The sequence below is a fragment of the Ammospiza caudacuta genome, chromosome 3, assembly GCF_027887145.1.
Source record: "Ammospiza caudacuta isolate bAmmCau1 chromosome 3, bAmmCau1.pri, whole genome shotgun sequence".
NCBI lineage: Eukaryota > Metazoa > Chordata > Aves > Passeriformes > Passerellidae > Ammospiza > Ammospiza caudacuta.
In genome coordinates this window covers 41626636-41652542 of record NC_080595.1, presented here as the reverse complement: position 1 = coordinate 41652542, position 25907 = coordinate 41626636, and the positions used below count along the sequence as shown (strand labels likewise).

The 25907-nt window shown below is 36.5% G+C and overlaps 1 protein-coding gene across 8 annotated transcripts in view; it reads right to left on the bottom strand.

The window, feature by feature from the left end:
* QKI (QKI, KH domain containing RNA binding) overlaps positions 1-25907 on the bottom strand; it is a 149388-nt gene that overhangs the window by 7187 nt on the left and 116294 nt on the right. The window contains exons 5-7 of one of the 8 annotated variants that reach the window (XR_009274521.1): positions 10088-10175; positions 7476-7772; positions 4716-5560 (exon numbers count right to left, since the gene is read on the bottom strand). Coding sequence is in view for 6 of the 8 variants with exons in the window: in XM_058801059.1 (XP_058657042.1) it covers positions 4716-4790; positions 7476-7772; positions 10088-10175 (460 nt within the window). In the remaining 2 variants the exon portion in view is untranslated. Of the gene's footprint in view, positions 1-19; positions 5561-7475; positions 7773-10087; positions 10176-25907 lie in introns of those variants that run through there. The other 7 variants (XR_009274520.1, XM_058801059.1, XM_058801060.1 and 4 more) reach the window with 7 other exon arrangements.

The following is a 25907-nucleotide window of genomic DNA, read 5'->3' as shown; positions in this document are numbered from 1 at the left end:
GTGGTTAGAAACAAAAATAATAAAAAAAATAAAAAAATAAAAATAAAAAAAAACAAAAACAAAAAAAAAGAAAGAAAAGATAGAGAAGAGATTAGTTCCAGCTAGTGACGGCTTAATGACAACATGAAAACTAATCACAACTAATAAAAAAAACAAGCATGTTTAATTCTGACATACTGATCGACACCATCTACAGAATGCAATAAAATCATGACAGCCCTCCATCATGATTTGGACACGTGAAGGAGAAGCCCACTCCCACAAAACCGGTTAACAGGAGAAATAGAGATAAAATATGACTAACGACTAATGGTTAGTAGCAGTCGATGAAGGAAAATTGGAAAACAAAAAACGATGAACAGTTTCTGAATTGGTAGAAGATTTCTGGAACAACAGTCAGTGCACAGCATCAGTATCTGACTGCTATTAAGCATTAGTACCTCCCCAGGTGCAAGCATTAAAGCAACTATTAATGATGGATGTGATTATTAATAACTGGTTGTTAAAAGAATGGAGTCATCTAAGGAATTCTGGACTTAGAGAAACAATTTGGTTCAACAAACTATGGGCCAAACAAAGGGTTTTTGTTCAATAAATTTTTTATTGCCTTTCATTTATTCTATTTACAAACAACATGGAATTTCTTGGCCTCATGATACAAAGCAGTACTATAAACTGTAGTCTAGCAACGTAGGCATCATCGTGGAAACCAGGAAAACGCTCAGCCTGCTACTATAGCTAGCATTTTCCTGTTCGAAATACTATTTTACACATATAGGACACTTATAAAATGCACTTGCATGTAAACACTGTAGAAGTCCTGCCATTTTAAAGTCTATACTTAAAAAGCTCTAAGTACATGAAAAAATAGAGAAAATATCTAATTGATACTAATAAGGCATTTTAAAACTACAAACAGCTCTCTTTATTCATTTTCAAAGCTAATACTCTGCAAATACAATAAAATCTGACATTTCATATACATTCCTGCTTTATATTTTTATATTTTAAAAGAAGCCACCTGTAAATACTATTTTCTTTTGCAAAAAAAAGGAAAAAAGAAAAAAACAACAAAACGAACAAAAAAATAAAACCCAAAACCACAAACAAATTACAGTAAAACATAAAAAAGTTCTCAAGTGGAAAGTTATCATTCCCAATGTTCTTGAGCTATTCCTTCTTTAATCATTCTCTCGCATTCTCCTTCACCAAACTTGGTCCACTTAACAGTAGTATAATTTTTTTTATTTTTTTTTAAGACTCATTCAACAGCTTAATTAGAGCTAATAAATTCTGAGGTTGATAAAAGTTTCTGTACTGTTGCCATTTTGACTAAGGCAGAGGAGATGAAAGTGAGAAAGGTATTCAGTGCAAAGTCAGATTTGTGCCATTACATAAATGAAGTCCAGTAGGTGTAATATTCACAGATACCATCGATTAAACAATCTTTCTTGTGGGTTCATTTACTTTCACATAATAGAAGTGGCCTATCATTTAGGATACAGTTCATAACACTACAAAAAAATTACTACTGTAACATAAATGAGACCAAACGCTCCCTGAATTTTTTTCAGAATCATGCTAAGTGGGATTTGTTTAAATTATAACAGCTGTTTCAAAAAGAAGAAAAAATAAAAATAAATATTTTATGTGGCACAATCTTACCACTTTACAGGTATACTAGAAACAGACTCTTAAAGCATTTTGATACTCATTACAAATTTGATTAAAAGGTATTAAAATTTATATATAAATTATGTGAAAATTGGTTTGGATAAAACATTTGAGAAAATTCTCAGCATTAATATTTCTTGTGGAGTTTAAAATCAAAGCAAGCTACCTTTAAAAAAATACCAGGACACCTGTGATACATCCTCTGCCAAGTCTCTGGCCTTCTACAGTACACACAGGTTTGTCAACTGTGCAACACCATTTACAGTTTATTACAATTAAATCAGTCAGTCTCTCTGTTATATGAATCAAATTCAATTTTGTATTACTTATAAACTGGGGGTTTATTCTGAGTTAAAATGAGCTATATTTTCCAACCCTTCACCAATTCTACATGCTTAGTTGTAAAACATTTACACATTTGGGGATTCTTGCTTTAAATGCAGTGCTTATCTCTGGAAAAACAACCCAAACCCAACAAAAAAATCAAAATTATGCAAAGAATAAAAACTACTTAAAAAGTGAATGCAGTAGTACTACAAAATCATCTGAGAGTCAATTTAGAATTAAAAAAAAACAAAACAAAAAACACCAACTTTAGACCCAATGAATGCAAAGATAGATTTAGTGACACTTAACTACGTAAGAAAAAAATTCCACATTGAAAAAAAAAGTATTTCGGTTTGCTGACATTGCTTTTTGTGGCCATGGCTACAGAAATATCCTGGTGACAGAACAGCCAAATAGGTGAATATTGCAAATACTGACAGTATTTTAATTCTACAATATAAATTTAGTACATTAAAAAAAATTTAATGCTGAACAAAGTTGTCACCAAAACCTTTTGTGTGAGACTTTTAGATACATGCAGGGATAATCTAGGATTTAAAATTCAAAATACAATGGAGGTCAGTTGTAAAATTAATTGGGATTATTTAGATAAGACTTTAAGATAATGTTTTCCTGAAATATCAGCATGGTTCTCCTAAGAGAGAGGTATGCATGATTTATTCCACAGGAAAAAGACAAGTATTTGTTTATCTACTTAAGACAGTGGGTTTCCAAAATTGTTAGAAATGAATGCTGGTTTATCACAAAATGGCTGCATTTTAAAAGAGGGTGAATTTATGCCAATAACTAATTTAAATAACTTTAAAGTGACCCAGATGAAACATCTAGGCCCTTCCAAAAATATTTAACAACCATGTTGAGCAAATATTACAATGATAAACTACAAAATGGCATTTTCTCCATGAAAACACCCCTATCCCCACTTTATCAGTGTATTTACTAGTTGTCTCAGGTAAATATCTAATTGCTAAAAAGGTAGCCATATCTGTCATCTGAAACTATCATTGCAGATCATGAAGCATCATTAGCAAAAAACTGGTTTTTGCAACATCAGGTCAAATTTTCAAAGACAACCAAATCCTTATCACCAATTTTTCCTGAATGAGATAGAAAAATTAAAAAAAGGAAATATTAAAACCTATTTTCTTTTTTACTCTTTTTTATTTTTTGAAACATAGGCTGTGACATTTAACTGAATATATTCTGTTGCCCCATTGAAGAGTTCTCAAGAAATGAGAACAAGCCAATGGGCTGCAAGTAGTGGGCAGTGATAGAAAACAATCTTACAGAAAACTAAAATAGTGTCCTGTATCACTTTATGCTTTCTGTAAAGCCTAAGATTATATCAAAGGTAAAAATGTTGCATAAATATACCAAATATCCAGAAGGGCCCCATTTACTGCATTGACCAGAATCTGTATTCCCTCTTGTAGTTAATTTATGGAAGGTTGTGAGAAGTGTGGTCAATGTTAGGAGATGTCAGATCTGTCACTAGAATTTGGCTTTTGAATATTACAATATAATGGAAATCTGCATAAGACTGATTTGGATGAGAGCAGAATAATAATACTTGGCACAAAATGCTTTGCATCCTCAAAGCCCTGTACAAAACAAGAACCCCCACAACACCCCTGTGAGGTAGGGAAGTATTATTATCCTTATTTGACCAATGGGAAACCATACACAGAGAGATTAAATGACTTGCTGAAAACCACAGTGAATCAGCAGGGATGGGATGGGATAAGAATTCATCCCCCACACTGCTTCCTAGTCAATGTCAATAAACCGAAAATATCAGTTTTCTCACTTAGCTTAAACACTTCATTCAGGGGTCCAAAGGCATGACACTTGAGTAACAGGAGAAAAATGAAGATTTACTTTCCATTCAAGGGTTAAAGAGAGATGCCCAAATATTGGATGTCATCTCATCAACAGGTCTTCAAAAGTTGTTTCTCCTTCAGGTTACACATTTTAGCAGCAAAAGGCAAATACCAAGAAATAGATTTTGGAAAAAAACCCAAAACCAAACAAAAAACAGAACAACCAAAGCACCCTCCCTTCCCCTATCCATACTAATTCAAACTCAAACAACTTTTGAAGTTATCTTCACAGCCCTTACCTTTCTGAATTCAGTTAGGTATCTGAGAACATGCATCCTCCTCATAATATACAGTACAGTGGCTCAAAAGTTTATTGGAAAAATAAAAGGAATCTAAATCTTCAGATTTCTCCAAACACAGACAGGAGGCATTTATTCCTTTACTTCTTTCTCATTAAGCAACCATCCATTCATTTTGTTTTGCAACACCAATCTGATATTTCCACGCCAATTAAAAGAATGAACCGGGGACAAGGGGGGAAGAGGGGAACACAACCAAATTAATTATTGCAGCACTGATTTCATAGCGTTTCCTGATGCAGATGGATGTTTCATTTTTAAAACTCAATCAGTTATAGAATTTCTGTTAAATATATCAAATTATATATATTTAATTGAGCTGGGAAGGCCAAGTTTAGAAATTTTTTTAAAAACCGCAAGCATTCTCGAAGCTTTAAAATATTAACTGTCCAGGTTTTTGACAAAAATCATGAGTGGGTCAAGACTGGGTATTTGGTTAACCAGCTGTGGTGTTGCAAATCTCATGTACACTCAAAGCACTTCTTACAAACAAGAACTGCAGAACTAAACTAACCTCGGTCTGCGGTCACAATCCTTTGGTAAGGATGGACACGCATATCGTGCCTTCGAACTTTAGTAGCCACCGCACCTAGTTAAATTGCAATTACCAAGACAAAGTTAGAAAACATTCACAGAAAACATTAACAGCAGGTTTATCAAAATGGATTTAAATGATCATTAACTACAAAAGTTCATTTTAAGAAAAGCAACAAGTTAAGGCACAGTAGTTTCAAATCTTAATCTTAAAAAGAAGTTTATCTGTGCAGATTAATATTGCATTTATTTTAAACATCCTGGCCTTAACCTGTTTAATCCATTCATTTACAATTCCAAAATTACAGTATTTCATGAAATCTATTAGACCCAAGCACATTTAAGCTTTACTAGTCACATATTCACTGAAGTGCCTTTCTTGCAGCAGGACTATTTTAAATAATGCCATCTTTAATACTGACAATTATTTGCTAACCTTAAGATCACTTCCAGTTCTACCACAAAAAAAAGTTTTAAAGCAATTCTTCAAGCCTACAGATTGTGATTTTAAACTTTAAGTCAATAAGTATGAACTGCAATGAATTAGGTGATTAGTAAAGCAAACACTATATAGAACACTTAGCAGTCAGTATACTACTATACACTCAAAAATTACAGCTACTCTGTAATAATAGGACCTAATCCAAATTAATAGCACTATTTTATTTTAAATCTATGTGCAAAAAAGTGCAAGTAAGTCACTGACTGCTAGGCCAAGCTTTTTTCAAGGCTGCTGAAAACTAAGCATTTGTTAAAATTCAGATCTGATGAAGGATCAGTTAAGACCGTTCTTGAATTCTTAGCCTTTCGTTGGGAAAGCCATACCTGAAGATAAAAGGAAGGGAATTGAAAGTTAGTCACCAACTAAAATTTGATCTCAACACCAACATCCCCAAAAATACTGACAGGGATGCACTTCTCCGCCATTTTTAACAGAATTATTTTAAAACATCTTAAAGGTCCACCACACAAATGGACAAAATACTATTAAATAGAACGAGCATATAACAAAATAAAACTCAACGAAATCCAGATTTATTGCAATTAACTCCATACAATTGCTCAGATAATAGAGCAGATGTATTAAGAGTTACAGATTCTAGGCAGCTAAAGGGGAGTGTGGGTTTTTTTCCCCTGCTCCCTTTTCCTTCTTTAAATAACATTTTCTGATGAGGTCTGTTTTGGGCAATACACCTCATGCAGTTGGGCCTGAGAGTATACAGTAGCTTCAGACGCCATTATAGAAATAATTTTAATTTTTCTCTCATATCTCTTTATAGAAAATCCTGCGAGAATCCAAGTTGTCTGCATTGTAATAAACTTTACTCTGGAATGCTGTATTTCTTTACTCGCTATTAACTGAATTCAGGAGAGGGGCTTGCACTAACCACTAACAGCTACTTTGATGAACTCTTTGTGACTTTACCCCACATGTACCACAACTGGACTCTACTGAGGGTAGAGGAGCTAAGAAAAATATTTACATGTTTGTGGGAAATTAATAAACAATAGTGCTATCATATGCTTGCAGAATCTTGGCAATGGGTTAACTGACAACAACCATAAGCTGACAGACATACTGCATACTTTTGTCCTACTAGAATTTTTGTTATTGATTCACTAATCCTGCAAGACAGAAGCCTGAGAAACATTTTCTTTTTTACTGTAGATAATGTGGAAACATGCACACATACAGATAACTCACCAAGTATTTGTCACATGAAACACTGATTTTTTGCAATACTTTCAACAAAATATTGACTTTGAACCTTATTGTCCAGTGTTCATTAGAGATGTTTAGAATTCGTGTAAATCAATAACTGCCACTGAACAAACTAAGATCAAAGTCCTATAAAATCAACATTATACAGGACCAAGGTCATATGCAATTCAGAACAAACTGAAGAGAAAGATTATTTAGATTCTGGAGAGGGTAGGGAAGGAAGAAACTATTGGAACTGCTTGTTCCATATTGGCCAGTTAACTGAATTGTCACAGCTGCTTTATCATTCTTGCCTTCACACACCAAGTCAGCGGTCTGAAATATTAGGAATGATGGACATTTCAAAGCAACGTATATAAAAGAAGCCATCAGTAAAGCTGCTAATTTTATTTTATTTTGGTGAGAACTTGGTTTGCTTTATATTCATTCACTGAAATAATTTTCTGCTCAGAATATAATTTAGCGCTTTCTGACACCGAGGAGAGATTTATCAGCTGCGTACTAAATAAACAAAAACTCCAACTGAACAAAGACTTCTCCACTCCCTCCAGTTTTGCTAACTCATATGATATAGCAAAATGAGAAGCCCTCTCTTCCAAAAACTGCTGGATGTTAATTTATGTTAAAGAGAATATAAACTGATTTGTTTTTCACGGGAGCCTAGATGACATATAATAGACCTCAGCTTGTATTTAGCTTCTTTCCCCCTTGCCTATGTAAGGGCAACTTGTATTTAGGTTTTGTCCCCCTTGCCATCTAATATCATACAAACATGAAGACATTTACTTTTGGTAAATTTATGAATATAAACTAAGCACACACATTCAGGAATGCCAAACACATTTAAAATGTTTAAGAGCTGCACCATTTGAGCAGCTCAGCTGGGCGGCTTTGATATACCTGAAATAAGTTTGTCGCTTCAGATTTTTTTCTTTGACCTCCATGAACCTCAACCTTGCAAACACAACAGAAGCACAAGCAACACATTCTGCAGCCATCCACGCACAAAGGTCTTACCTAATACACCACTAGGTTCAATAGGGTACTCAAGGATTGATGTAGCTGGTGCCAGCGTGTAGGGGTACTCGTATGGTGTGTAAATTAAACCGGCCTCGGGTCCGGGAGGAACTATTGCAGCGGTGGGATGAGGAGTTCCGTTTGGCATGACAGCGGTTTGTATTTGTCTGATCAAAGGCATTATGGTAGGGCCAGCTGGCGTAGGAGTACGCAGGGCAGCTGGTGGGAGAACAGGCGCAGGCCCAGTAATAATCCTTGGAGCCTGGGCTGTTGCTGCAAGAGAAAAGGCAAGGGCTGCTACAGTAAGCAAAGAAATTCAGAGGAAAGTATGGAGATAGCAGTACAAAACGTGGAAAGAATGGGAAAAAAGGGAAAAAGTAGGAAAGAAGAAAAATAAAAGGAAATCATTAGTACATGCGCTGATCACACAGTGCCAAAGCACACCATTCAAATGCAAACAGCTTTCCATTTTCCAGTGTGATTAAGTATGAACATGCAAAATAAAAAAGCCATTGTAAAACAGTGAGGTAGATTTCTCAAACAGGTTACACAGCACGAAAGCTCCATTTAGACCACATTTCTTCATTTATGCTATCAAGACTGCATGAGACTGAGATGCATGCAGGAAATACAAGGAAAATACTATCACAATCAAATACAGAGTACAAAATTTAGTGCACAGACACTCAGTTATGCAGAGCTGCTGTATCAGTCCAGAGTTTTTACGTGTCTTAAAATTGTATTTAAACATATACACAATTCCCATTTCCAGGATCAATGAAGATGAAGGTGACCTAGAAACATGAATTGGTCCTATCCTACCATAACATGAATAAAATAGGCTCAAATTTTATTTCCATATAAAATTTCATCAAGTAACATACTTCCTTTGTATTAGAAGTTCACCATCGCCTTGCTTAAGTTAAAGAAAATAGGTGGGTTTTATGTATTGGTTTGGTTTTTTGTTTGTTTGTGGTGGTCTTGTTTGTTTTCTGAAGTGGTGGTAGCACGTTCAATTAAGTGTTATTTGAAGCCTGTAGGCACACTAGATGAAGAACTTAAGCACTACATATCTGCTGGTAAAAGTCAGTCTTAAAGGGTTAGAATTTATGCATTTCTATGCACTACTGTCAATCTACATAATTTAAATAACTTAGAGGTGGCCTGAAAAGAGAAATGTGGCAAAGTTTTTCAGATTTGACACTGGTGAATATCTAAAATTATTTTTATTTTTTAAACAAAAATGCTCAGATAATATAAAACTAGTACTCAAATATTTATACTTCCTTTCTTAAACAGAAATAAACCAGTACAGCTTCTACATCTTCAACTTTTCAGTAAAATGCAAACACAAAGACTGAAACTGTCTTATCAAATAATGAATATTAGTGTGGCAATCTCCAGTCAAAAAATAAATAAAAAATTCCATCTTCCCACTTACACTGATACAATAGACCAATGGGAACAGACGAGAAAAAGAAATTGCTCAAATTATTAAAAACATTTCTGTGCAAAAGTTTGCATAAATTTAAGCTACTCTGAAAGCTACTTTAATGATGAAGTAGCAATAATTTAGAGACTACCATATATTTAAAACTGATCTAACTTTAAATATCATAGTGTTCATTAGGGCTGAAAGACTTACCATTACCATTGTAGTTGTAAAAGCCCTTGCTTATGTCCCTTTTCAAATCAGAATAATTACACTGGTGTAAGCACTCTCAAATTGACCTAACTGCATTCCAACCTTTAAACATAATAACACTGAAATGGGGACTGTGTGGAGAAACAAATTTGCAAATATCAGTAGGTCCTTCATGAAAAGACTGATTTAACTGTGCTTACATTTGACATCTGTATCACAACTGCAGCAAAAATGTACTTTTGAACAGAGTCAGCAACTATATTTTCAGAAGGAGAAATTAGATTTTCAACTGAAGAAAATAATTTGTATCACACATAATAGGTGTATGCTTTCATTAGTAGGTGCGTGTAATTAATTTTCAAGTGTAAACCTGTGCACACATGCGTTGGCAAAAGCATTTTCACACAAATGTAATGGAAGTAATCATAAAAACGGCTCATTACATCACTGATCCGTGTGAACTCAGCTGTGAAATCAGTTGATGAATTGTTGGTAAAACATAACATTGGGGGTACACATGCAAACAAGATGAAAGGAAGGAATATAATACAGAAAAATGTACTCAGAGCATCCTGAACATCTGTAACATTTTAAAATTAAATCCCTAAATATAAAAATGCAATGGAGTCTACTGTCCTTTATATGCTTTAAGGAAAAATGACTGTAAAACAGAAAAATCCAGCTTAAGGGTTGAGGTGTTTTACACTATATATATTAGTAAATATTTCAACCCATACATACTGTTAAAAAAATAATGGGGACAAGAAACAAGATAAAAAACCCCGTGAACAGACATAACTTATCCCCCAAAAATCTTCTGCAACAGCTACCGACAGCTTTGTTGGGTTTTTACTGCCTTCCATTCTCCAACCTGAGTTGCCACCGTACATTTTCCAAAGGTAGCTTTAACATTCAAAGCCTGCAAACAGTTCTATGGCATTGACCCTCGAGCTCGTGACATGCTTACGTGATTTGATGTTGGCATCTCTGTAGGTGCCATTCAGAATTGCAAGCTCCATCAGCTGCATCTTTTTAAGGCTGTCTTCTCCTTCTGCCTGCGTATGAAAAAATGGGAAGGAAGTCAGGATTATGAACTCACTAGTGCACAAGATCTAAGCGACCTAGAATAAAATTGTTCAAGTTCTAACCAAGCAAAATACCTGTTTACCATTAGTCACAAAAGCAGCAAGCTTTGTCAACTTTTCCATGTAATTAAGTGGAAGTTGCCAGTTGACTATCTTTAAGACTTGTTAACAAATATCTTCAAAGAGTTTTGGAAAAGGTTCATAACATAAATTCTAAAAATTAAGGATTAAAGGTAAATTGCATTTGGTAGAAATAATTTAAGGAATATTTTTCTCAAATACATTTTCACGTACTCCTAAAGGTATCTTTAAAAAAATTGTACTATTGGGCCATAGATGAATAGCCATCACAAATTTTAAGCACTGCAGTTTATTGTAATTTGCTCCACTACAGTCAATACTGACTACTGGAGGATGAGGGGCAAACAAAAAAATAAACAACAATCTTTCAGTAGCTTTCCAGACAGGACATTGACAACTGCTCTGAGGCTGAATTCCTAATTCTGGCACACGTAGATGTATTCTGATGAGAATATTACTACTATTTACACAGCACACATTACTCTTGGTTTTGCTTCAATTAAAACTACTTCCCTGAAGTTACCTACTCCATTGATATCGTGCAGGTTGCATAAATATTAAGTAGCGTTCAGTAGAACAATGCTCACTTTTTCAGTTGGTAATAAAAACACTTCTAACATATATTACAATGCATAATAGTATAATTTCATTTTTAAGACCAGAGATTTTCTGATCTGTCTTTCCAAAAACACTACTATTTGTTTAGTCTACACTCTATTGAGCAGAAAATGTGATTATGATAGAGAAAACCCATGAGGGATGGTCAACGTCTACTTTAATGTCAGGTTACCACCTTGCCTCCTGTATGGAATGCCACTGCTGAAATTCTTAAGTCAGATGCATAGAAGGGCAGCTTTCCTGTGAACTGCAATGCATTCTTCCTTTGCTAAAATGGATTTCTTACATCTCTACTTCTCGAATCACACAATATTTTCCAGGTATTTGGAACAGTATTTTCCAAGTTAATGAGCTTGTTATACATACTTTACTCCCAAACTGTGGATTAGTAATTTACTAAAGTCCAAGACAAAAACAGTTTTCAAATTTTATCTAAGCAAATCTAGTACTTATTGTGAGGTACACTCAAGGGTCATGACCCCTTGCGAAGGGGACTTTTAGCAGCTGATTTTTATCAACAACTCAAAATCAACATGGTAAGATGAGTCAACACTGAATTCCTTTCAAATGTCAGAAATTGAAAGTCCCAACTGTAATACTGGGGACTTGCATAAACACCAAGATTATCACACAGTAAACATTCAGAATATACTGGAAATTAGACATTTTCTTTGTATGTTAAACATTGTATGACAGGGCAAGCTGACACTAATACTAAAAAAGGAAATACACATTCAGTTACCATCTTAACTAGAAATTAATTGTACATTTAAGTACCATACCATGAAGAACTGTCAGAACCCATAGTCCCATAACCTCTTTGGAATACAAAATGTGCCGATTCTAGCAATCTTAATATCACACAGAACAGATTTATAATTTACATGCAAAATAATATTATCTTCTTTTTAAAATAAACTATTTTTCCACTGCATCTTTGCTGCAATCATGACACAATAAAACCAATTCCAAATCCATTTCCCTATCCAGAGCTCGCAAATTCTCATCATTCTGGATATACCTTATCAAGGTTCTTCTAGCAATAAAGATTTTTTTAACACATTGATTAATCTTTTCCCTTCCCCCGTAAGCTGTACTTTCTTACTTGCTTTTTGTTACATTCATGTATTTATTTATTTGAAAGTGTGTAACAAGAAAACCTCCTCACAATGTTAGCTGCATCTCTCATATAGTTCCATTACTGTTACTAAAATTGCACACTTCCTCCGAATAAGACCTTCAGGAGATTGATCTATGCCATTAATGACTTTCAGTAAATGCTGAATATTACACTCCACTTGCTAGGATAATTTTAGTAACCCTAATCCCAGATTTTGCACCACAGAGAATATTTCCCAATATAACTATTTATAGGAAAATAATTTTAATACAGAAAATATTTTTATCCTTTTGATATGGTCAGAAGAAGGAGATATAAGTCCAAGTAATCATTCTGACTTTAACATTTTCCTATAGGTCACTACTGCTCTCTATGAGAAGAGATGTTGCAATAACTAGGCTTTAAGAAGTTTGTTTATGGAAGTTACAGTGGACTTAAACAAAGCAGATCAAGTCCTTAATTTTATTCTTGAGATTTACTTTTCTAGACTATGCTCAGCAGTTGATAAACTTTTCTTCTTTTAAACAAAACCCAAAATACAGCTTAAAATGTCCCTTTAACAACTGTATTGGTAAAAAAAATCAGAGATGGAAGAAGTGGACTTGCATTACTAGACACTAACACTGACTTCCGGTGCTTTAATTTTTGAAGCATTTATTAGATACAAAAAACCCCCAACTCCGACAAAAAAAACCATTCCACCACTTTGAAAAACACGTGTAACGCTGACCACAAGGTCACGGTTCCGGCTCCTCCCAGAAGATGGCACTGTTTGTTGCACAATGCCACCTCTGCAGGACACGGGTGTGCAGCACTGCTGGCACCACCCACCCTACCCTACCCTACCCTACCCTACCCTACCCTACCCTACCCGTGCTGCCCAAAATCCTGCCAGCCCCTCGCACCCTGCCCTTGGAACAGTCACCTGCCACCTCTCCTCATAGCGAAGCCACAGAAGCGCCCAGGACCCTTCGGGACACACTTGTGTGTCCCTCACTCTCTGGTACCAAGCCCTCCACTTGCACATCCTTCACCAATAGCCAGCCCCTCAAACTTCCAAGAGCTGCGTCAGAGCAAGGGGCACATGTTTTTCCCTGCCCTATCCTCTCGCTTCTTTGCTGACAGATGATCAAATGAGGCACACGAGATCTATCTTAGCTCCAGGCATTCCTGCAGGCACTCTCTGTTAAAGCAAAGAGAGGTTGCATCAGGGATACAAAGGCAATCTCTAAAGGGACACTACATTACCTGTACAATAGCTGCAACAAAGCTCAGTCATTTGTACCAAAAGGAAGTTACTTTGAGCAAACATCAATAAGGTCACTTAAAACCAGATTTGCATTACTAAGTTGAAGCTCAAGTGATTGACTCAAACCTCTCATCCTCTTAAATCTCCAGTGCTTTCCTTGTATTTATCATCTACAATATAACATGCAGATTAAAAAAAAAAAAAGCCTTAAATGGTATCTTGAAACATAATTCTTTAAATGTAAGCAACTACTTGCAAATGCTCACTGAATACAAATACGGAAGAGATGGGAGCAGTAAATCCTAACAAAGCCAACTGTGCACAGACACCACTGGGTGCTGTTCTGTGAACACAAAGCCTCTAACTCCCCACAGTAGCTCAACTCCACCTGGGCTAGCAATAAACAGACCTAAAGGAAACCAAGTGCCAGTGAGGACTATCATTTTAAGTAACTTGCTTTCTAATCTTTCTCAGTGTAGGATTAGAGTTGCAAAGCTCAAAACACAACAAGTGCCACCTAGGAAGTCTCTGGGAAACACTTCATAAAAACACCATTTCAAACTAAAGACAGTGCTGACCATACAAACGCCCAGTTAAAACTGCAATTGTCTTCCCTATTTTGGGCAATACTGACAGTTTCACAAAAAAAGAATGCAGTTTATTATACAACTGCTATTAGTAAGAGCTTGTTTCATGTCATGAAATGGGGAGCTTAGATAAAACACTCCAATGAATTCTTTTCATTATCTATTTCCAAGCTATACTTCAACCTCAGGTATCCCAAGACCTCCAGAAAATCCTTTATTTTTAGGAACTGAAATGTCTCTGATTCTCATGTGCATGCAGCACCCTGAGGAGTATCATACACTTCATCCTCTTATTTATACACAAAACATACATACACGCTAGATACATTTGTTATCCAGGTGGAAGACAGACAGGCATGCAGACTCCAAAGGTAAATGCCTTCATTGTGCAATGTCAATGAAGGACTTCAGCAGATGACAACAGTTTTCAGAGGTGAAAGGTGGACTGTTAGATTCTGTCAACTCTGAGAAGCCTGTAACAAATTATAGCAGAGAAGGAAACAAAGATAGTATTTAAAAGAAGGATCAAGTAGCAGACTTTAGGAAAGAGCAGAGATCCATAAATTAGACCTATAGAGACAGCCAGTGGCCACACTGCTGCCAGGCCCAAAAGGAGCACCACTGCAGCTCAGGTAATTCAGAAACCGAACAATCCACTCACTTGTGTCATGGCTGGGATACCTCATTCTGACAGAGCTTCTCGAGCCTCACAGTCTCACCCACAATTCTCAAAATGCTCTCTGATTTTCATTATTACCAGGGGTGGAAGGAAAGGCTTTCAACCCATCTCTACAAACATAGGTGCTTTCCCCTTATAATGCTCCATTTTCTTTTAAAGTAACTGCTTTGGAAAATGTAACGGATACACTTCTTTCTCCCTACATTCACAACAAAGAGATCTTCATATTTAAGTGATGTCAGTGACTTTCACTGACAGTCTAGCTTCCAGATGTCACACATTTTGGATCACACTTTTGCAATCCTGTCACATCCTGGTACTTCAGCTGAATTCTCATGAACTGAAGTGAATCCAGCCCTAGGAAAGGCAGCAGACAGTTTTATTATTTGGATAAAATGCAGCAAAGTCTGGCTTTGGGGACCAGTTCTTTATACGCTTTTCCAGAGCTGTCCTTTCAGGCTCAGAGCAGGAGCAGCAAGTGGGAAGAGAAAACGGTGGCGAAGCAAAACGACGGTCAGATCAGCCAGGAACACAAGGGCCAAAAACCAGTGTCCATGTTCCCCTACCAATGCAGCAGGCCTGTCCCACCAGGCTCATGGAAAGAAGGACCGGGGGGCCTGAGCAGCATGACAGCACCAAAGAGTACCTGCCTGCCTACAAGCACCTCAGCAACCCCTCCTGCAGAGCAGCCTCCCTGCCTGCTCCACACCGCTGCTGGTTACACAGCAGCTACCACCGGCAGCTTTCCTGATACCCTTGGAGAGAACCCTTCCAGCTACCAAACATTTTATCCAAATCCCTGCACTGTTCACACATTTGCTTCAAGCTTCTAAGAACACAGTGGATTTTTCAGAATGCAGGTAAAGGCAATAAATAATTTTTCATGCACTTCAAGCAGAAGGGCAGAGGACTTAGCAAGTTATCGAAGAACACTACACTAATGAACAAGAATAAATACTTAAAACTCTTCCTCAAATAGAAAAGTAATTTAAAATTGCCACATAAAATAAACATAACTTCTGTACCACCTGGAAATACACACATTAAATATGAAGACTTTAATTATTCTTTAGACTGCATAGTGTATCTGCATAGTATAAGCCACCTACTATTTACTAATTATATAGGAATTTTGGTAAAATGCACCATGGAAATATTTTAGTACCATTGATCTTATCCTACTTATCCAGGAGGCAGTGCTGCTCCTCAGGGGCCTGTCACCCTGCCTTCCCACAGGCTCCAGCTGCTCCACAGCCCAACAGCTGCAGCTTGGAGGCTTGCACTGTGACACAGGCTGGATTCTCAGGCTCTAGAATGCTTTTATCTCCCTGACAAAGAAAAATCTTCCACTGCAATTCACTTGTAGATCAGTAAGTATTCCTAACATACCCTGCTCCAGTCAGTCTTCACACATGAATGTCTCCATTCAGGGACAAAAACCTTCCATTCATAATTTATAAACAAAAAACCTTGCAAACATTATACTAAAAATTCCTAGACATACATGTGTTAAATAAAAAAAAACAGATCTCAGACATCAGAATATATTGTAAAATATACTACAAAGGCTAAAACACATTGGAATTTTTGTATATGCTTAAAATCCATGTTTGGAAGATCTTTTTATTTTGTATCTAAGTTGTTGAAAGTGATGTATCTATAGCAACAATATCCTAGACAAGATTACTGGTAACTAGATGTAAAAGACAAAGAAAAGAGCTTTTTTCTAAGACTCTGAATGGGAGTACCTCAACTATTAATCAATTACCTAGAGGAAGAGATTAGATTTTACTTTTGTAAAGGCTTTTGGTTCTGGTAAATTACTCTATTACTCAGTATTAACGAAAACATCTCATCCTCCCTTTCCCTCAAAAAAATCTGGCAGAGACCTTCAAGTTTCCCATGCCCAGAATGTAAATATTGATAGTTAGAAGTTGCTAGTAAACATATGCAACAGACTTTCTCATCCTTCATTATACACTTCTGAGGGTGACGGAGCAGAAACCCTAAACCACAGCTTTGTTTGTTTTGAGGGGAATTGGTCAAAGAGTTCTGTTCTGTCACAGTTTGGCACCCATTCTTTTATTGGAGGAAGCTTTCCCAAATGCTTTAATGACAAAGACTTCCAGACCAGCCATATTTCTCAGAGTCCTGTACATCAACAGTCCTATGGCACTGAACAGGTGGTGAAACTATAGCTCAGTTATTTCTCTATTTCCTTTTCAACATTGACACACACTGCTGTGGCTACGAGGACAGGCAAAGATAAATTAGCATCATTATTTCTTCTGGGCAACACAGTCTGCTTATCTTCTTCAAAGCAAGCTCTCAGTTCAAATGATATGCAAAGAAGACTTGTGCTGTTTCACTTGACAAATTCATTGGTCATAATGTTAAAGATACACCAGGGGAAAGAGACAGCCTATCTTTTTACACTCCCCATCACCTTATCTGACATATCCCTGTTTAATCATGATACTTGGCTTACCAGTAATACTTTTCAGAGTCCTATGCCCTCCCTCCCCCACTTTCCATTTCTGCACAAAGAAAATACAGATAAGGTACAGAAAATTGGCAGATAGTGTGTTTTACAAGCCAGACTGAAATACAGCATCAGTGGAACTTACAAGTTTGCTTCACCATATATTCCCCTACATACTGGCTGGTAGCATAATGGGGTGGGGGGAGTTTTGCTTGACCTTAACAGATCAACATTTCTTTAGGACAGATGTGATGGGCTCATGTTTAAATCACAGGGTTTTGAGCTTTGAAGGAAAAAAAAAACAAACAGGTCACCTGGATAGGTTAAATCAAACCCTCAACAATACTTAATTTCAGAACTTGCTTTTTGCTTTGCATTTTTCCTTTTTTTTTTATATTTTCATTCCTATTTTCCTTGCACATCTGTTTTACTGTTTTTAATAAAATCTTGATAAGAATCTCTATACAGCACACTGGAGAGCTTCAGCAATTCATAAAGCTCCATTACAGGAATGCATCTTTCATGACACACATATACACGCTAAACCCCAAAAAATTCGAAATGAAAAAAAAATTTTACAGTACATTCTAAAATGTTTTTAAAGGGTAGAATAATACTGAGATGTCTTCAGATTTATTTGCTAGCACAGACATCTGCTGATATTTGTATTAAGGTTCAAATGAAATACCTATCAATCTAAAGGCATCTATGCAATCTAAAGTATTAGACCTATTTTTAGCAATGTGCAAGCCCAGCTTAAAAATGTTCAGAGCTGAACACTTCACTGTTGGTATATCTAGTTCTGGAATGCTAGACATTCAAAATTCCTCCTCACTGGTTAGTTCAGTTCTGAAAACAGCAGTTAACTATAAGCACAGCGAATGAGATAGTAGCAGGCAAGCCTCTCACACAAATTTCCCACATATGGCTCTACCAGCAACATCCTGAGCTCCATCAGCATCCTAGGAATCTGAAGAGAGCAGAATGCAAACACGACCTATGTTATGCAGGTCTTTATTCCAGCTGTAGCCTTTGGAACAGACTGAATAGTGCCAGAACACTCAGACAGTGTTGACACATTCCACTTTTATCAGGACAAATTCATTAACCCATATTGAGTTTTCAGTAAATTGTAAAAACAATTTAACTAATATATGCTACAAAAAGACCTATGATCAAGGTGGTTGTTCTAACAGGTACAAATTAGAGGCAGTTGTTAGAAATCTATAAATGGAATGATTAATTAAAAAATATTTACAGTTAAGTGTGGCCTAACCTGTAACATTTATTTTCCCTCTATCATCCTAGGAGGTCTCTATTCAAACTTTGAGTTTATACACTCAAAATAGCTGTGAATTCCCCTGAACTGCAAAGACACCTAACTCAAATATTGACGTGGGTGGGTACATAGGGGGCAAGATGGGACTGGCGACCCCCATTTAAGGGTTTCAAAACTATTTTTTTGTTGCAAACTCCAGAGATCCCAATGCTACATAGTTTTCTTTTCAGCTATGCTAATGGTTTACTACACAAACAAAGCCTCTCATTTTCAAAATGGCACTGAGATATGACGGCATGTATTCATATAGAAAACATGTCCAGTATGTTTCAAATCTGTTCCCACCCAGAAATAATAATAAAAAAAAAGAAACAAAAATGACATTTCACATCAATTTAGTAACCAAGAAAGAATGTGAGGAGTCTCTCTCTTTAGAGCAATAGAAGAAAACTAACTGCTGGTGACAGGGAGCACAAAGACTGTTGCTGCAAATTAGCACATGTCGAAATTTCAAGGGTATCTTCTCTCATGTGTTTCATTAAACACACAGGATTCAGGGCTGCACACTACCACATGGGAATTCAAGCTGCAGTAGTAACTCCTAAGACATTTTTATCTTCAGCAGGAGATGTCCTGAAAATGTAATACTGACTAATTAAAATAAACTATTTTATTACAATATGGACTAAACCGATGAATGTTTAGGCTTTTCCAGTTGTGAAATCTTAGTATTCAGGGAGCAGTGGCCTTCCAAGAGCTTCTTCAACTGCTCTTATTTTCAACAGAAATCATGCCAGCTAAATGTGATATAAAAAATTGTTTCTGCATTTCACCTGCACTCCCCTTTTGTAAAATACTTGCATTAATGGTTATATTTTCAAAATGACTGTTTTCTGCACATGCCCAACCTCTCAGGTTGAGGCATGTAATGACTGTCTCATTCAGAAATTTACATAAAGCTACTATCTAGAGAAAAAGTATTGTTTTAAACCTAAGATGCCCCAAAATCTAAACAATTTAAGTTTAATCTAACAAACGAAACAGAATATTGGAAGTTTAAAGGGAGATACGCTCCGAGCATTTACTTGCAGTAATTTTCAACAGCTGCTAAAAAGTGAATGAGTACTAAAAGGTCACAATTATTTCCAACTGCTTACATGCCTACAAGCAGCCCATAGCTGTGCTGAATCTAACACCACATGTGTCTCACGTGCACTTTACTGGTACTCCAATACCAATGATTAAATACTGTTTAAAAATCGAAGTTAGCTCCCCATCAACACCGCACCACAGATGCCTCTCCAGTTCTTGAGCTCTGAGAGCTCATGAAGTCCAGAAGAAGGGAGTGATGGTATTCCAAGTGGCCAGCCTCCTCTTGTATGGCTGCTAAAACCCACTTTCACACAGCTTAAAAATACAGAGAAGAGAAAAAACTAATTGTGTGCGTTCTCTTTAGGGGACAAATATGTCAATCACAGGACCGAAGGCTCGGGCTGCTCGAGGCCGTGTGTTGCTAGGGAAAGGCTTTCCCTGCTATTTACTGAGCTCCTTTTCAGCTCCCAGAGCCCGGCCAACCCTTGTTTTCCACAGACAGCAGCGAGAACCGGCAGGGACCGGCACAAAGGGCCTTTGAGGAGCTCCTGTTCCCCAGCACCGCTCTCCTCCTCCTGCAGACACTGCCCTAGCCTGTGCCTACCGCGGGGCAGGGATGGGCAGCCACCTTCCCTGCCTAAGGAGCAAAGGCAGAGCCATTCTGGCTGCTGGAGAGCCTGAGCCGCACACAGCAGCCACAGGTGTGTGTGTGTGTGTGTGTGTGTGCTGTGAGGCGCCCACCACGTCAGAGCATCAGGCAGCAAGGCACAGGTTTGATCCCAAACTGACAAAAGGCAGCTTTTTGACTCCTGACAGACCTGAAAATTTATTCGTGCTGTCACTTAGGAGCTGAGCACGGAAGTTCCGCCTATCGGTTTGCATCATTTTGTTTCTACGTAACAAATTTAGCATTAAAAACATTTTTAAAAGCCTTTTAAGACAGTCTCAATTTGCAAAAATATTCTGACATCTGCAAATATTGTGTAAAAATATACATCCAACAGATTTTAATTTTTTAATCAATTCCTTTAGCCATAGTAACTTCAGTTACAAAAGATTAGTCGATTCTTAGTAAATTATGAAAATCATACAACATACTGCAGTTTCTTTTACCTACTCTAGAATAACAAAAGTGATGATAATTTGACTTTTTTTTTAAATGTAGTCACATAATTTTCCAGTGCAATCACCCAGAACAATTCAAACATACACAAGTCTTGTTTTAATTATTCATCATAGTTGGGGGAAAAAAAAAATGGAACCTGAAGCTGAAGTGTCAAAGAAAATTAAACCAACTTCATTTTTGAAGATATTCACCTTTTGGGCTTTGGGAATTAATCACATACCTACGTTAAGATCAGTATTTCTCATCCAGATTTTGACAAATAAGAATCACCTATTTTTTGTAACATATTAATATGAAGTCTGTTTCTTATGATATTCTACTGTATATGAGATTTTACTCTGCTAGGTTTTAAGACCAGATTACAAATACTTATTATTGAAAATAGAGTACATCAGTAGTAAAAAAAAAATTAGCAAAAAGAAAATTTATTTTTGAAAGTATTCCTAGTGCTTGAAAAAAAAATATCCCTTACATTTTGATAAAAGATGCCAAATTGAAATAAAAATGCCATCCTGTTACCCACCAATTTGCAAATTATGTTTATAACATAGAGAACTTTCCTAAAACTTGTTAAATTAAAAAAACCCAACCAAACAAAAAACCCCAAAGAACAACTAAAAAATCACGCCAAACTGATTGTTTTGCCTCCCGCTTTAATAAAACCACGGTTTTTATAAAAAGTGTTTTCTGGAATGTGCAGTAAAACCGACACATTTCCCCCCACGCTGAAGACTATTCAGATGCCATGCACACATAACAAACTCTACCAATTGTGTATGTGGGCCATGTTTCAGAACTCTCTCACAAGCAAGTACAGGTTATGACAGCTCACATATAGAAATGAGACCGTGGTACAGCAAACATCATCCTCTGTTCAGAAGGTACTGGGATCATGAGGAACCTGACTAGAGACTTGCCAAAATAAAGGACTGGTTAACCTATCTGGAAAATCCCCAAATAAATTACTGACCAGAATTTTTTCATTTTTTTTTTTCCTAAAATCCTACATTACTAGAATAAACAATTAAATTTTTTTCTATATAATAATTGAGCCTCTATGAAAGGACAATTAAGTTCTTTAAATGTAATCTTCTGTCCTAGAATGAGAGAAGTATGTATCAGGCCTATCTTAAATAATTAATTTGACCATTCTTCCCAGCTGTTCTACACACTAATTTAAAAATCCGCCTCCTCAGCAGACACAGGAACTAAAGTAACTATTTAGTAGGACTCACAGTATAAATTTCACTGCAAGTTAAAGCCTATACTGGGACAGAAATATTCAAGACCTCTGTGCTACTCTTTGTTGCTGATCATTGCATGTTTTATAGTATTGCCCCTGAACAGCTTGCTACACACTCCGGATATTAGACCAAAACTTCATTAAATGGTTTTCATTTTTAAGCAGCTGGGTACCTGAACTGTGCTGAAACAAACTGCAGCCACTGAGCCATCCTAGATCAATGCTGTCACGTCATGCTCAGAAAACCATTCTTGACAGGATACTCCTGCAATATTTCTATGCAGCATCTCCCCTGTAGCTTCTAACTAACCTTAAATGCCAGATGCATATTGTAGGACCTTTGCAGAGAACAAGTAATGTTGGCATTAAAAGTATTAATCCACCCTAAAAACACTAAACTGTTCCTGGGGTAACTTCACTTCATCCTAGCCATTCCCCACCAGTTCCTTGCCCTTCACTCTCACTCCATTGCATTGATACAAGATTCCCACCTGCTTTCTGAATGATCCTTGAGTCCCATTAAACATGTAACACTGTCCCATTTTTAGATTTCTGACTCAGTTCTGCACATCATTCTGTTTGAATATTGTTCAGACACTCTGGTCCTCTGAACATTTATTATTCTAATCCAATTTTTAGGAGAAACAAATTTAGACTTAGATGCTAGAAATATGTAGAATTAAGTTGTCTTTCAGAGACTGCAGAATTATACTTTTGTATTGTAGTAGACAAGGTGCACAACCACAAGCAAAAGCAGCTTAAAATACATTTTTTACTGCAAGACAAATCACCTTAGTGCCTCTTAATCTCCTGAGCCTCAGAATCTCATGAATATTTCAAAATAATACCTAAATTCACACAGTCTCTAATTTTATGGACTATATTCTTATACATAGTGCTTTGCAGTAAAAACCGTCCTTAATGTGTGTAAAAGCTTATACATGGGGAAAAAAACATCTAAAACCAGAAAAAGTTACATGATGTGGCTGAAAAATTAAGAAGCAAACCTAAAAATTATGAAAATTTTTCAACACTCATAGTAACTGAAGAATATTCATTCACTCAGCATTAACGGGAAGAGACAAATGAAGTTCTTTTCCTTAAGCCAAGGGAAATAAGGAGAAGAAAGGTACAAAAGGTGTGAAAAGCAAGGCATATAATTCTGAAGCAATTCAAATGAATGGACAAATTAATGGAATTTTGTTTCCAGAATGTGCAAAAGTAAGTTGCTCTGCATCCATGCATGACTGAGTTCAGAAAGCTAAGACTTTGAAAAACAGAGGACGGAATGGGAATCAATCAGACAGAAAACTTAGGGAAAATAATTTCAGAGGAAACAAGTTCAGACAAGTTTACCTAGCAAATAAAACAGTCGATTCCAGAACGTAAAAAATTAAAATGCCATCCTTAAGACTTTTTCCCAGGCTACAAATTAGTTCAGGATGATTAGGCTGAGGTTTTACATTGCTGTCAAAGGAGTCAAAAATTATTTTTCAAGATTCAAAAAGCCTCTCAACTGGCATTCCTGTGGTACTTTAAGTCAATTTAGATAGTGGTGGTCACAGTCCTACTCTGTCCTTACTGCTGGCTCTCCTGTACCCATCACTGGATCCAGGACTCAACCATGCCAACCTGCTCATCTGGTAACACTTCGTTTTTTCTCAACCCATATATTTTTCTGCCAGGTTACAAAACTGAAAGAGCTCACTGCAGACTCACCAGTAAGGGAGGAGAGACTGATGGGAGCTGACACCTCAGTGTGCCAACTGACTCAATTCCATATGGAATGGGGAGTCTCAGTCTTGCTAGTTCTGAAGCCCAGCCGTTTAATCTTCTTTTCTAACTGGAAACCCCCACCTGACAACTAAAAGATATTTTTTTCATATTAAAATATTCCATGAATATTTTTCTTATTCCTCATTCTCCTACACATTTTTTATAGTTTTTGCCCATTTTTTCACGTATAATCATTCTCCTTTCTTTCTTCTCTCTTGATGCCAACCTTCAGTGAGAAATACTATTACAGCTTCTCTTGGCCAACTGTGCTGATCAGTCTCCTCTAGGTTACCTTGAAACTATGAGAAGTATGTTCCTCCATTTGTAGATTTGTTAACTCAGAGAAATGGCTACAATCTCAACCATCTACCTACTACTCTAAGTACACACATTTCTATTTTGCAGAGATCTTTGAACCTTGGTATTTGCAATCCATCTTCTAAAAGCACTGAAAAAGCTCATTTCAAACCTCTAAAAATGTCATCATCCTAAATGGGCAATTCTAACACCTTACACCAGCATCTTTAAATCTGTAGCAGTTAAATAGTGCATCCCGTACTTACAAAGCTCCATGCTAAGAAACTGAAAATAATGCTTGGTTTGCTAGTGTGAGGACTCCACAAAAATCAATTTCCTCATTGATATTTTTTCATTTTTGTGTATTACAACCTTCTGTAGAACTACCCCAAGTGAGAGTTGCTGATTTTCTTTAGCCAAGAATTGTATGACTCAGATTATGCATTTTGTTTTCATGTCTCTGCATGCAATGTTAATTTTAGCATAACAGTATATAAACACTTCTGACCTGGAGTTCAGATACCTACAATACACATGGCAAAGAACCTGCTGTCAGAAGTTTACAACCTAGTAAGTGCAAAAATTGCAGAAGGAAACAAACTGCTGGAATCTGAAGATCAAAGGCAAAAGTAACAATGCCCCAGCAGAAGCAGAATTAAATGGAGACTGGATAAAAATACTTGCAAGAGAGGTTATTAGAAAAGAGGGAGTGCCCAGAGAAGAAACAGCTGCTATCCCTACTGGTCTAGCAGCATTCACATTTCTTTGATTCTCTGGATTCCTGGACCAGCAGGAGCCAAGAACCCTCAAAATATAACAAATTAAACACAGAGAACAAGTACTTTGCATAGCTTCCCACTTCTTCCCCATTACGGTATTCCCACCTTTCCTGTGTGCATATCCCTGACACTTCCTCTGTGTTCTCTGGTGCTGGGTGAGACATTCAACAAGGTGATATACCTCTCCAAAAGCCCCAGAAAATTTGTGAGTTCCTTTTCTAGCGCTTAGAAAATAAAGTCATCGCACAGAATAGTCTGGTAAGTGCTTTTTTATGATATCCATCCACAAATTAATTAGCCTGCAGCTTCATCATTCGGGATTGAAGCAGAAGGGGACTTCTGATTTCATTATGAAACAACAGGCTCATCACAAGTCATGAGAACATACTTTAAAATTGAAATTAGATTCAGATCTAAGCAGGCCCATCTTAGTTTTACCAGACTTTTTTTCTGTATGCTATACTTTTAGATGATAAAATGATAAGGTTTCTCCTACACTGCTCACAAGGTAAAGGACAGAGTATCTTTCAAATGAAATATCCATCTATTATCAGGTAACTTGCCTGATGTATATTTTCATGAACTCTGGAGAGAGATGTTTCTCGTGTGACAAATCAATAAGTTTTAGGTTGTGAAAATCCTTCATTAAAAAAAAAAAAGAGTGAAATACTAGGCAGCCATTTCCACCTTCCTCTTTCACAGGTACTGCAAAACTAAATTCATACTGTGTAGCCCAGATTCAATTATCAGTAATCTTTAAATATCCCTATCTCAACATCTGACCTAGCCAAAAAATCCCACCAGTTTAAGCTTTTCCTGCACTCCCACTGCCACTTATTTTCACCTCAGTTTTGCAAGTCAAACAGAGAGAAGAGAAAGAACACACAAAATGTGATAAAATATAGGTTCCAATCAAGCACCATAATCTATGGAACTAAAATTCTAAAATCCAGAAAAAATCCCAGAGTGTAAAATCTGAAAACTGTAATACCAATATATACCTTTTTAATTTTTCAGATTTTTTTACTACCTGATTTCTGTAAATAGTACAAATTTGCAGAGGTGCTGTAAGGTACTGGAACTAAGGACCTAAGTGATGCACTCAGTTCAACCCAGTATTCCAGAGGGTCCTCTGTAACATTGCCTTTCTACACATTTTTTAATGCTGATAATGTCCTTTATTCATTTAGCACCCCTCTTATGTACCCTCAGAGTGCAGAAGTTTTCGTAGTTTTAGTTTCTCAAGCCACTTCACAAACACTGAGATAATATTTTTATTGTAAATATTTATAAA